A 13,474-nucleotide genomic window follows, 5' to 3' on the forward strand; every position below is an offset into this window, starting at 1 on the left:
TTCTACAGTATCACCATTTGCAACATATAATTTACTCGGTTGAGAAAATTTTTCAAAACTTTGAAATATGTCTCTTCGGAAAGTTAGATGACACGTTGCACCATTGTCAAAAAACCATTTATCAGTGTACGCTGACTCATCAATTGCAAAAACACTTGATTCCATAACAACTAGTGACTTATTGTCATCGCGTAGATTGTTATTTCTTGGTTTTGCTGGTCTACCATCAGAATGCCATTTTTCACAATTTCTTACAATGTGACCTGGCAATTTGCAATAATGACATATCAGTCGCTTTGGTTTGCTGACAAATTTATCTTGTTTTTGACCATTCATGTTCAGTGATGATGACCTTTTAGTTGTTGCTTTGACAAATAATACTTTATTACATTCTGTTTTGCCTTCCAAAGATCTCTCATAGCTACACAGTTGATCTGTAAGTGTTTCGACTGTTCTTTCAGTCTTGATCAACAATCTCCAACTTGCAGCAAATGAAAAATATTTTTCTGGCAAAGTTTCAATTATTTGGCACATCAGCAACAAATCACTGTTTTCATCTTTTCCTAACTCAACCTTTAAATCTTTCCAAAGATTCTTGAGTTTTGTGACATGAGTGACAACATCATCACTTTCATCCATTTTATAACTAAAGAACTTCATGCACAAGTTGTATGCTTTATCTTCATTAACTTCATCATACAATCTGTGAAGTTCTAACCAAACATCTCTGGCATTACTGAATGAACGAACTTTTTCATACGTTTCATCGGTCATGTTGGTTGACAGAACAATCATAGCACTACAATCTGCTCTGTTGAATCTGTTCAAAGCAGTTTGATATTTTGCTATCTCATCTTTATTTGAGTCATCGTTCAATTCATCTGGAACTTTCAGTTTGCCATTTACTACATCCATTGCATCAGGAATGCCGCGTAGTATTATACAAACCCTCGACTTCCAGTTCAACCAATTACTTTTGCCTTCTAGGTGTTTGATTTGCACTTTTGTTAAATCCATTTCTTCCTTGTCTTTTCAATTTGACCTTTTAATTAGAAGCAAAATATCGATTTTCAGAGAATGGAGAAGCACGTGCTTTCTCTTCACTTCAGTCTTCACTAAGGAATCTTCCGATATTTCTTTATTCTAAATTTTCTTCGTCAAATCAATTAATTAAGAAAAACGTTATCTGGGCCCATAACCTGTTAAATTTCTTGTCACGTAGATCGTTTAATTAATTGATATAATATTGAAAGACATTAAAAGAAGAGAAATAAACCAAGCAACGTTCTCGACTTGTTTATTATCCACCGGATCAACAAAAAAAAGGAAAAGTGAAGTTACATACAAAGCAAAGAACATTGGGTCCAAAGAAAAATAAATGTATATAATGTTTTAATATAAAACAAAACTCAACATTTTAAACATAATTTTTCTTTCAAAGAAAAGAAATCGAAACGTCATTGGCCCGTTGCGACGTGTGAACGCAAAACTCGGACTCAAGGAAATGAATCCATGACTATGGTTATGCAAAAAACCGTCGAAAGAAAATTTTAACTTTCGTTATTCTACTTCAATAATTTTTTCTCGATTTAAAACTGACATTTGTGTTTTTAATCTATTTTTGCTATTGTTAACTTTGAAAAGTTGTTTAACTGTTTTAAAATATACCTAAGCTTGGATATTGTTTGTTATATTTACTTGGTTAAAACCGTTAGATTCGTTTTGATTATTAAAAATATTAGTCTGATATTTTTTGAAATTTTTTTTACAGCATTTAATCTTCAACCTTACAGTTGTTAAATTTGTAAACATGGACTTACCGAAGTATTTTCATTACTGAAATTTCTTTACTCAAGATACACAATGATAGACCAGTATCCAAAGTAAAGTAGACCAGTTTGTGTATCTTGGCAGTCTTATAACCTGTGACAACAACTGCACCAAAGAAATTGACAGAAGAATAGCAATGGCCCATGGAATGTTTGTATCATTGAAGGGAATATGGAAAAGTGGAAATATATCTATAAAAACAAAATTGAAAATGATAGAATCTTGTGTTTTTCCGAGCTTGCTTTATGCATTTGAGACATGGAAATTAAAAAAAGAGACAAAGACAGATTGGAAGCATTTGAGAGGAAGTGTTAGCGAAATTTGTTGGGAATCAATTGGAGGCAGAAAGTAAAGAACGAAACCACCGATATCAACTCGGAAGACAGAAAAGCAGAAATTTCTGATGGAGAAGTTATATGAAGTTAATAATAATGTGCAGAACAATGTGGAGTTTGCTAATTTGGTTAGTATATGTATTACATTTCTTTAGACATGCAACACCATATTTTAATAATTTTTTAATTTAGGTGGATCATTTATGCACACTTGGTGGACAGAATGTAAAAGATTGTGTGCATCGAATGATGAAAGCATTAATGACGCACCAAGTCAGCCTCAACATTACATGGATGGGCCAGAAAAAAGAAAAGGAGGGCTGGTCAAGACTTCTACTTCGAGATGCCCTGATTAGTCAGTATTTTTTCCTGTTTCAAAAATTAAAATTTCTATTTATCTATTTTCTAATAATTAACGTTTTGTTTATTGTCTTTTTTTCTAGGATTAGATTTAGATTTCAATGTAATCAGTTTATTTTTCATTAACTCCTCCAGATGCCATACAAAAAAATCCAAGGACTGGGCATGCCACAGAGGCAGATTGTGATATTGAGGTGAAAAAATGGAATGCACCGGACAGGTATGGTGGAAGAGCCAAAAGGGAACAAACCAAAAGCAGCACATAGATACTAATTGTTTATATATATATATATATATATATATATATATATATATATATAATGAAATTATTAATTAAATGAAATACTGACTTCAATTCAATGAAATACTGAATTCAATTATTAATTTGTTTCTTAGAGTGTATATATATATATATATATATATATATATATATATATATATATATATGTATGTATGCTTGTATGTGTATATATATATGCATCTGATAATGTGCATTGTTTCTTACTTTGTTGGTATAAATATGTTCCAAATTTATCATTTACTTTTTTAATTTACTTTTTGTTATCAAATTTTATTCATCAATCGTTTATTTTGTTTAATTTTAGATTTTCTGTTACTGTTACTAAACTAAATTATTTATGTTCTGGTTTTACCGGGAAATTTACTATCTGAATATTTATATATGTATGTATGTATATATATACACACACACACACATATATATATATATATATATATATATATATATATGTGTGTGTGTGTGTGTGTATATATATATATATATATATACTTGTTATTTTGCAAATAATAAGATGTTATTGTCTAATATGTAACATTTATTTAAAAAGTGGGCTGATGTCGGCAGTAAAATTCGGACCTATACCGGAATGATTACGAGTGATGGTAATAAAATCCGGGTCGATGCCGCATCGAATACGGGTGCTGGCAATAAAATCTGGTCCAGCGCCGGCGCGAATACGACTTGTTGGCGCAAAAATCCGGGCCGATGTTGGCGTGACGATTACGAGCCGGCGCCGGAACTTTTTTCACATCCATCTCCGTTTGGCTGCTGTGGACCGTCAACAAGCCGGCATCGATGCCGGCATTCGGCCAGCATTTTACCGGAAAATTTTGCTATCTGGGAAAGTGTATGACAAAGTCAGAGAAAGACAATTGAGATTTTTGGAACACATTTGTAGAATGAGAAAAGACAGATTCATTAAGGTGGTACTAATGCGGAAAAGAGATTGGAAGAAAAAAGTTGGTAGACCTGCAAATAAATGGATAGATGACATTACTGAATGGACTGGTGTTGGTATTTCTTCCAACTAAATTCAATTCAAAACTGAATTCAATAAAACTGGCCAAAGATAGAAAAGGTTTTTGGAAGGAAAAAAGAAAAAATAAATGTAAAAAGCATGCTTAGATGTACACCATCGGCCACGACGGTCCCCCGATGGACAAAGGAGGATCATTGATTTGATTGACATAATATCCTTCTCTATGGTGACAATAGTAATCATACTCTTCTTCTTGCTCTTGACTTTTCTTCTGCTTTTGATACTGTTAATCATACTATTCTCCCGAGACAGCTAGATAATTCTTGTAATATTCACTGATTCTTTTCAATCTTTGTTTTCTTCTTATCTTGGTAATCGTTTTTCTTCTGTTGCTTTTAATAATTCTACTTCTAACTCCTCTACACTTCCTTTCTGGGTACTTCAAGGTTCTACCCTTGGCACTCTTCTATTTATACTCTATACTTCTGAACTTCCTCGTATTATTAACAATTTTTCTTTCACTAGTCAACTATATGTTGGTGATTCTTAAATTTATACTTTTTTTCCTTCATCTACTTTCGATAGTGTTCTTCATAATCTATCTATGTGTTTCTTGAATTATCGCTTGGTCTGATTCTATGTGTTTTAAACTTAATCATTCTATGTTTGAATTAATTTGTTTTAATAAATCTAAACATTTTATTATTATTCCTTCTATTATATCACCTTATTTTAAAACTCTTGATGTTTCTCATAAGTTTCGCAGTCTAGGCTTTATCTCTGATTCTAGCATGTCTTTTTCTTTTCAGATTAATAGGGATGCTAAAAGTTCTTACTTTCATCTACTAGAATAAAAAACATTTGCCTTTTCTTGACGATCCTACTCTCCTTTTTGTTACTTCTTTAGTTTTAACTAGGATTAATTATTGTATCTTGCTCTAATATGATCTTCCTCTGCTTCTACACTCTATCCTCTAAGTAAAGCCTTTAACTCTACTGCTCGTCTAGTTGCTCGTGCTAGTTGCTCCTTTCTTTTCTCACATATTTCCATATTTTGTTCTCTTGCACTGGCTACTTATAAAATTTTAAATAATTTGTAAAATTCCTTCTCTGACTTCTTCTCCAGTCACTAAAAAAGTTCAGAGCGAATCTCAAGACTCATCTGTTTGCAAAATTCACTGAGGGCTGTGTGAAATAGCGATTTACAAACTAATTGATTGATTGATTGATATTTTGAGTGTTGATTTGGTAATATTTAATTCATTGAATCTACGACGTATTTGTAAAAATACACAATTTTATTTTAATGTAATTACATATCGAGTCGATAAACCTTAAAATATAAATAAGTATAAAAAAAAATAATAAATTCATTTTTAGTTTGACGTCATCACGAAACGTTGAATTTATTTTTATACGAATCGTTTATGAGGAAAGTATACATTTTTGCTCAAAAATCAAATTAGTTTGGTAGTAACGTTTTGATCTCTAGTACAATTGGTTCACTGGGAAATCTTGGAAAGAAGTTAGAAGTTTCTATTATAAAATTGGAGATTGGTGTTGCATATTTATTAGAAGGTTAGACATCATAAATGAGTTTTATTTTTTAATTAAATTTTAAAAAATTATAACAAAACTTATTTCATTTATTAAGTCTTAAGAAGTTGTGTATTTTTCGTTTTGCCAATAAAAGTTTACTTTAAGTTTGCAAAAAAAAGCAAAAAAATATTAGTATATTATGCTAATTATAGACTGTTAGTAGTATGCATTAATAATTATACTTTAGTTAGACTCTTTGTTTAGAAGTTCAGAAGTGGGAGAGAATTGAAATTTGATCTCAATTCTCTGCATTTTTGTTTGTCATACCCGATTCCCTCCCAAGTTTCCAATTATGACCTCTAGTACAATACAAAGCAAAATAAAAATCTAAAACTTCTAAAGTTATTAAAACAATAATAATAAATTACAATTTTATAATGATTAAAACAATTTTATACCTGTTTGTTTACAAATATATAATATACAAAATACATACTATGTGAATTTCTAATGACCACAAGTGTGAGTAGGTATTTGTATGTGAAGACCACATGCTTGCTTATATATATTTTATATGAATTTTCTTTATAGCTCTATAAAGAAAATTCATATAGTTCTATTGCTTTATTGCTTGCACATAAGACTTTTATCATCTTGATGAAGTTTATTAAGGTTAAATAAAAAACTTTCAACCTTAAAAGTTTTTTATTTAACCTTTATAAACTTCATCAAGATGATAGAATTCTCGTTAGAAAAATTGAGAAACTCAACTACAAATTGAATAATGCCGAAAACGCAGTGATTTTTATAAATAATTATATATATATATATATATATATAATATATGTAACATGAAATTTCTTTACAGCTCCATTGCTTGCATGTGATTATCTTCTTTGTTAATACTTATAACAAGTGTCCAGTTACACAGATAACTGACATTTTGATCAAAATTAATTTTTTAAATTTAGTCAAGTATATGTTGTTTTTTCCCATTTTTTCTTATTCCCGAACATTAATTCCCTATTCCTTAAAATTCCCATTTTCGATAACTAGGTTTTAACAGTTTCCACAGTTTCGTTCCCATGTTTACCTCCAGTATGCTTTTAACATGTTTGTATTGACTGGATGGGAAACTGCTACATTTAATCAATAGGGAAGGCGTCGTGAACAGTCCAACGAATCCAACGATTTATTTCCAACGATCTGTAAGCACGCACTCAAACGCAACAGTAACACGTAACACATTACAAAAATATTCTTTTGGCAACATTTAACTCATTTACAAAAATTGCGATGAGTTTGGTTGGTATCTTTTGATAATTATAGGCTTAGAGTTGCTCCATCACACTCTTCCAATTCCTAAATGTTTTTTAGTTCAAGTTATCATAGTTAAGTTTTGAATGCCACTTAAAACATCTTTTTTCAATCTAATTCACATGACTCGAGTAGCGTCTTTGAGTGGTGGGCCTATTACAAGGCACCATAAAAGTTCTCCAACAATATTTCTATTTCTATTTTTTTATATTTAATATTTCTCTCACGGTTAAAATGAAGTCATTTCTTCATTTATTAGCTTGCTAGAAAAACAGCCACTTGTTTTTTAGATTCAGCTTGTAGAAGTATAGAAATTGCTGAGTTGATTGTGTTCATGATCAAGGATATCATTCATAAATTTCTCTACTTCAATCTGTTTATCAATCTGATTTTTTATATACTTAAATATACATCATTTTTTTATTTAATTTAATTTTATAGATTAGTTGATTTAAACATTCCATGACCATTTTTTTGTTGTTTTTAGGCTACGCATCAATTGTACTTGAACTGCTTGATTTAACTACGATGATGATGATGTCCATTTATTTGTGGATTGCTTGCCTTCCTTTATTCTCCGCGCAGGGTATTTGCTCTTTCATCATTATTATTATAAGATCAATTAATTTACATTTGATGTTTGATGATAGCGATATAATTTAATTTGTCGAATGCTGATTTATTTTCATGGATTTATTGGATTTTTCATAAAAAATACAATAATCAATGTTTGGGAATTCAATATTATAATCAATTTTTGTGATGACAAAATAAAATATTCACTAATTTACCTATTAATTAATAAAAAATTGTTTTGTAAAAGTTCCAGTTAGTGAGAAATGTGAGAAATGAAAAATAACCCGACGAACTAAAAACGTTCTCAGACTTGTTACAAAGTTTTCAAAAATAAATAAATTTAAATTCAGAAAGCTTTGTTAACAAAGCTCCAACCTGATTAACAGTCCCTTTTAATCATTTGCCAGTTACTACCTGGAAGCATTACGACATATATTGTAGTAAGGCTATTTATTTCTTTGTCGGTACCTCTTGAAACATTTTACCAACTTCTCCTATAATAAAATCATATCTCCTAAATTTAGAGCAATGAGATGAGATTGCTTTTAATTTCGCACGTTATCAATTGTATAAATTGCATAAATGCTACATAGACGGTTTGATAATGTATTATATAATGGATAATGTGTTCCAAGCATGTTTTAGCACCTTTTTCATTTCCCAACTCTTTTCCTTTTCCTTTTCTCCTTTTAGTTTCCCTTTAGTGTAAGGCAGACATTTTCAGTCAAGCAATAAGCAATATTTGCTTCTACCGTTATTTTCATGTGTTGGTGTGTTGTCATCACCTTGATTTATTCATTAACTAATTATTTTTCTTAATTCGAAATTTAATTATTTTTAGCAGCCTCAGAAGGTAGAGTTTGGTAACTTTAGTATTATCTAGTCTAATTAATATTTTTTCAAAAATATAATTATTTCATATCTTACACATATAAGTTTTGAATTAGTCATAAAAACTGAACTTTTTGCAGAGGTGAATGTTTTGTTGAAGCATTTTAATTTTTGTCTAATGAATGTTTCAAAACAGGATTGAATGAAATTTTAAAATNTGATACCTGTCTTTTAACAGGCTAATTTAACTATATTGTGCATGTGTATACTCGATTCAAAATCATTATCAAATGTCAATTAGTCTTCAACTATGCTAATATCTTAATGATTTGAATTATCTATTTGAAAATGACTAGGCACGACCACTATTTGAATGCAAGCAATTGTTACTTTTCGATCTATGGTACGTTGTTCATAATAATAACTCTCCGGTTGATTCAAGATACTATATAACTAAGACGTCGGAATTTCTATAACCGAATCAAACGTTTTCAGGTTTAGGAGATTAAGTACTATATGAGTATAGTAACAAACTACCAGCTTACTAACAACGTTGCTCAAAACGGGGAACAACGTTGCTCAAAAAGGGGCAGCCATGGCCTCCCTTCCCCCTCATTGATGCGCTAATGAAAGTTTCAAAACAGGATTGAATGAAATTTTAAAATTTAATATCTGTCTTTTAACAGGCTAATTTAACTTTGTTGTGCATGTGCATACTAGATTCATAATCATTGTCAAATGTCAATTAGTCTTCAACTATGCTAATATCTTAATGATTTGAATTATCTATTTGAAAATGGCTAGGCACATTGCCCGTTACGTCGTCTATACCAAAACCAAAGAAGATGAATCTTTTATCAAGTTTGTTACATTATAGACTCCTATAGTGTGTTTGTATACAATGATGTCTCGTAAAACTTTTTTCGATTTATTATCCGATTTTATCTTTTTTTGCGTACATTCTCAAAGTCATTATTTGTTTCAACTCATGTTCGTTAAAAATCTTATATCAAAACTAACTTAGAACATTTCTCGGATATGTTTGATAACAATTTCTGAAATTTTTTTGCCCAGCATAAATTGTTTTCCAACAACTTTGCTTTATACTATTATTGCTTTGTTAGAAAATCATTCATAACTTTGCGCCGATTGGCTAACATAACTTTTAGTGGTTAGTCAATTTCTTGGTCTAGTGTTGTCATTTTTTCGATCAGTCAGTCTTATATTGATGGAATAACTTCAATTTTAATTTTTATCTAAGAATTACTGTTTCCAAATATTTGTCTATAATTCCTTTAAACATTCAAAGTGTTAGCTGATAATAATTTAAAATGATGCAATTGTATTACTTGAAAAATCCTTTAGCGGACTATGTTGGTTGCTACCAGTTTATTGAAGCAGTTAAGACAAAAGACGTTGGCTCCATTTCAGAGTGTTCTTCATTTTGTAAAGAAGAAACCACCAGATACATTTCTTTAAAAGTAAGAGATGTTATGTTATGTTCACAAAAGTTATTTTCTGTATCAACTTTCATAAATTTTTTCCTATTGGCAAGTAAACAAATTAAAAAAACAAAGCTCTATCTATTTTAAATCAAATTCGATCTCTGGCTTTCGGAGTTTGGACAAAATTTGTTCATTGAAAAGATAAACTGATTTAGAATCCAAACTTTAAATAAATTTTTTTTAAACTCGCAAATTTAACTTTAAATAAAATGAAAAATTTATTAATTTTTTCTGTTTAATTATTCATTATTTGTGTTCTAAAGAAATTTTATTCAAAATGTATAATTCATTTGGAGCTGGAGTCGGGTATTTTAAATTCGACACCGTGATAAGAACCGCTCTATTTCAAAATGAACGAGTCTCAATTGCAATGATTCTTTATGTTTTGGTGCAGTTTTTTTATGCCTTTCACGTTGTCGTTAAAATTCGTATTAGTTGTGTTGTTTTACTCATTGTTTAATTATATTTAAACATTTTTTCTAAATTATATGTATTACATTTCGAACTCACTAAATAAAATAATGTAAGGGTGGCAAAGAATGCAACTGTAACGACAGATTAGGATTAGCTGTTCCTTCCTCTTACTGTAACACTTCATGCTCCAACAATGATGCGTGCGGCGGAAAAATATACTACTCCATTTATGATGGTTTAGATTTTTTTATTGGCAAGAATATTTTTTCATATTTTTTAAATTTAAAATGTTACCTTTATTTTTTTTAGACCGGTATGCCGAAGCAATCAAAATGCCTCGGCCAATATACACTTTTGATGCCTATCAAAAGTGTATATTTTTGTGTATGGAACTAAACTATCCACTTTTTTGGGTAAAGTTGCTCTTGTAAAGTTGTTAAACAACTGGTTCAACAAAATTTTTTTTTTTCATTGTAGAGTAATCCGAAAGGTGAATGTCAGTGTGTAGGTGATATTAGATACAATATTTACCCGGAGGCGTTATCGATGCTAATAAGTAAAGTATCATTTAGAATTCTTAGAATTAAAAATTTTTCAATATCACAAATTTTTCACATTTTTTTCATCTTTAATATTTTAAAAATTAAATCATTTCTAATAAATATTTTGTAATTTTTCAATGCAGAATTTTTGTTCATATAAAGTTTAAGGTGTGCAATACGGAGTAGGGACCATAAAATGTGCTCTGGGAAAATATCTATTTGCATTCCCTAACTGAAATTTATATTTTCAAGTGCACTATTACTAAAGAACAATACTATCTGTCCTAACCAAAGAATGTCATTTGCCATGCGTGTGTATGTCGCGGGATTTAGATAATAAAATTTATGTGGCACAAGATTTAAATTCTAGAAGTTCCAGCATTTTTTATGACACTAATTAATCACCATTGAGGTCCCTTTTGATCCCTTTTAGTTTTACGTTGAAAAAACTCACCCAGAAATATTTACATTCATTTCTTATGACCAACATAACTGTACAAAAAAGATTAAACTGTTAAGTTTTCAAATTTAAGAAACAACTTGATTTTTTTACATAATTTACAAATATTGATGACAATTATCACGAGTTGTAGACAACAGACATTCTTTTACATATTGCCCATGTTTTTTTTTCTGTATTTCGTCTTCCCTTCACACGAATAACATTTCTTTTATTAGGTGGATGCAGGGATGGCATAGAAGCATCAGTTATTGACTTTTCTGGTGCAATTTCTTTACCTAAATTTATTAGAAAATGTCCTCTTGCTATTTTCTCTGTATTACTAGACAAACTCCAAGTAATAAAAGCATTGAGGGACTGACGTCATTCACAAGAAATTGAAATGAATCCTTCTCTAAATTTTTTAAATCACTTTATCTGCTACCATTTTGCTGGCTTCCGATAACGAAAACTTAGACATAGCGTTATACATACGTTATACATTTACGACAAAATGGCAGCGAAGTATATAATGAATCATGCGGAAACAATATATACAAACTATAATATATAACAATATTTAAAAACTATAATTTATAAAATAAGGCGAGATAGAGATGCAATAGTCACAAGTTATGGCAGCAAATGTATCAGTGCACAAATCTAGCTTTGACTGCGACCGAACTTGTGTTTGTAAATCCGGCTAAAACCGGCTGAACGTTGAAACTTCTTGACGCACTGAACCGAACGATGTCTATTATTAATTGATTAATTTATTTTTATTCAAGCGCGTTTTACAAGCGATTTTCAAAGAGGAAGGTCTCGAATGTCACGTTGTATTGGCGCGAATTATAAAATTGTGAAATGTGTAAAATGTGATATCGAATGGAAAGGAGAGACTTGCCAAGATAGAGGTAAAGAAAGTGTTCTTTCGTTTTTCATCTTTATTTTGACGCGCTAAAATCGTTATATTAGATTGTTCAAAGAAGAACGGAGCTTGTGGTAAAGATAAGAAATGCATTGAATCTTTTGTAAACAATAAGAAATACACAGAATGTGTTTGCCCTACCGGCACAGTTAGAAACAATTATGATGATTGCCAAGGTGAGCTATTATATTTACCATTTCAGCGTTTGAATCAAGTAATTATTTTTAGTGCCCAGAAAAAATTTAGCTTTGCACAAACCTCCGTATTTGAGTTCGGTACATGAAAAACATGAAGCCAAATATTTAACGGATGGCATTTATAATGAGTGGTATTTTGCCGAAGTTCATGATAACATATCGAACTGGATGGCTGTTGATCTCCAAAATGTTTATTGCGTTGGATTGGTTGTTCTCTACACTAGACTAAGCGACTATATTTGTTGGTGAAGTTGATGATATTCATTGCGAGAAACTAGATTTATCAATAAAATGTTTCTTAATTGTTATGCGGAATTTTTGAAATGTTATTTATTTATTGTACTTCTAATTTTTTCATGTAACAAATAATGAATGTTTAAGTGGTTTAAATCAATTTCAATAGTTTTTAAAAGCTTGATTTATTACCGTACAGCTAGTTCTAGCATAACCAATTTTGTTGTTAGACTGAATGAAACGTTTGATACATCAGCTGATTATGATATAAGAAAAAAGGTTAAACATTGTGGGAGGTGGGGTGCGACAGTATATGGTCCGTGGAAACCGATGGAAGTTGTTTGCGTGAATTTCACTCTGATATCAAGGTTTGTGATCATTCAACAATCAGATGAAAATTTCCATCTTGGTGACGTAGCAAGTATGGAAGTGGAAGTTTATAGCGCTGGTGCGTTTTTTATATTTAACGAGTGGATGAGCAAAAAATAAATATCAATAATTTATTTTATTAAAAAAAATCAAATTTTCACATACACGTTCGTCTGCACACATAAATAGAACTAAAATATAAATTGGCATGAACATTTTGAAGCATTTAATCGTCGAATAACAGATACAAATAAAAGTCACAAAAATGAGCAGAGAAGCATAAAGACTGTATGAATCCTTTACATTATATCAAACTCTAGCAATGTTCATACGTTGTTACTTGTTACTCATAAAATTCTAAAGCAATTTTTAGTTACATTAATATTAAATAATCAATACATATATACAATTCATGCTCTAAAGATTGCTATATTAACAATGGAAACTGTGGTGAAATGCGTTGCACTGAAGTTCTGTATGATAATGTATCAGTTATCAAATGTGAAGATTTTAAAAAGGAAATTTTCATACCCGCCCCAGGTTCAGATGATACAGTGTTTTAAGCTTAATTTCATATTTTTATTATTCAAAATTACTTATTTATATTTATTTAAATAGTAATTAATTACAAATTTATATAACCTTTCAAGAACAATTAAAAATACTTCTTGTAAATGCTGCCGCCGAAATTTAGGTATTTTGCATAAGTAAGAAGCAGAAAAAAATAAATATTCTTTGCTGCGGAATTAAATTGAATGTTTCATAGCGTAAAATACAT

At 30.1% G+C, this 13,474-nt stretch overlaps 1 protein-coding gene across 1 annotated transcript; it reads left to right on the forward strand.

The window, feature by feature from the left end:
• Positions 1-11,794: 11,794 nt before the first annotated feature.
• On the forward strand, positions 11,795-13,390 carry HELRODRAFT_180444 (hypothetical protein; the record flags this gene model as incomplete). The annotated part of the gene is made up of 5 exons (XM_009029736.1): positions 11,795-11,882; positions 11,944-12,072; positions 12,527-12,775; positions 13,120-13,236; positions 13,347-13,390. 5 exons carry the CDS (start codon positions 11,795-11,797, stop codon positions 13,388-13,390), a joined length of 627 nt encoding a protein of 208 aa, XP_009027984.1.
• Between the last annotated feature and the right edge of the window lie 84 nt (positions 13,391-13,474).

This window comes from Helobdella robusta (genome assembly GCF_000326865.2).
Source record: "Helobdella robusta unplaced genomic scaffold HELROscaffold_61, whole genome shotgun sequence".
NCBI classification, from domain to species: Eukaryota; Metazoa; Annelida; class Clitellata; order Rhynchobdellida; family Glossiphoniidae; genus Helobdella; species Helobdella robusta.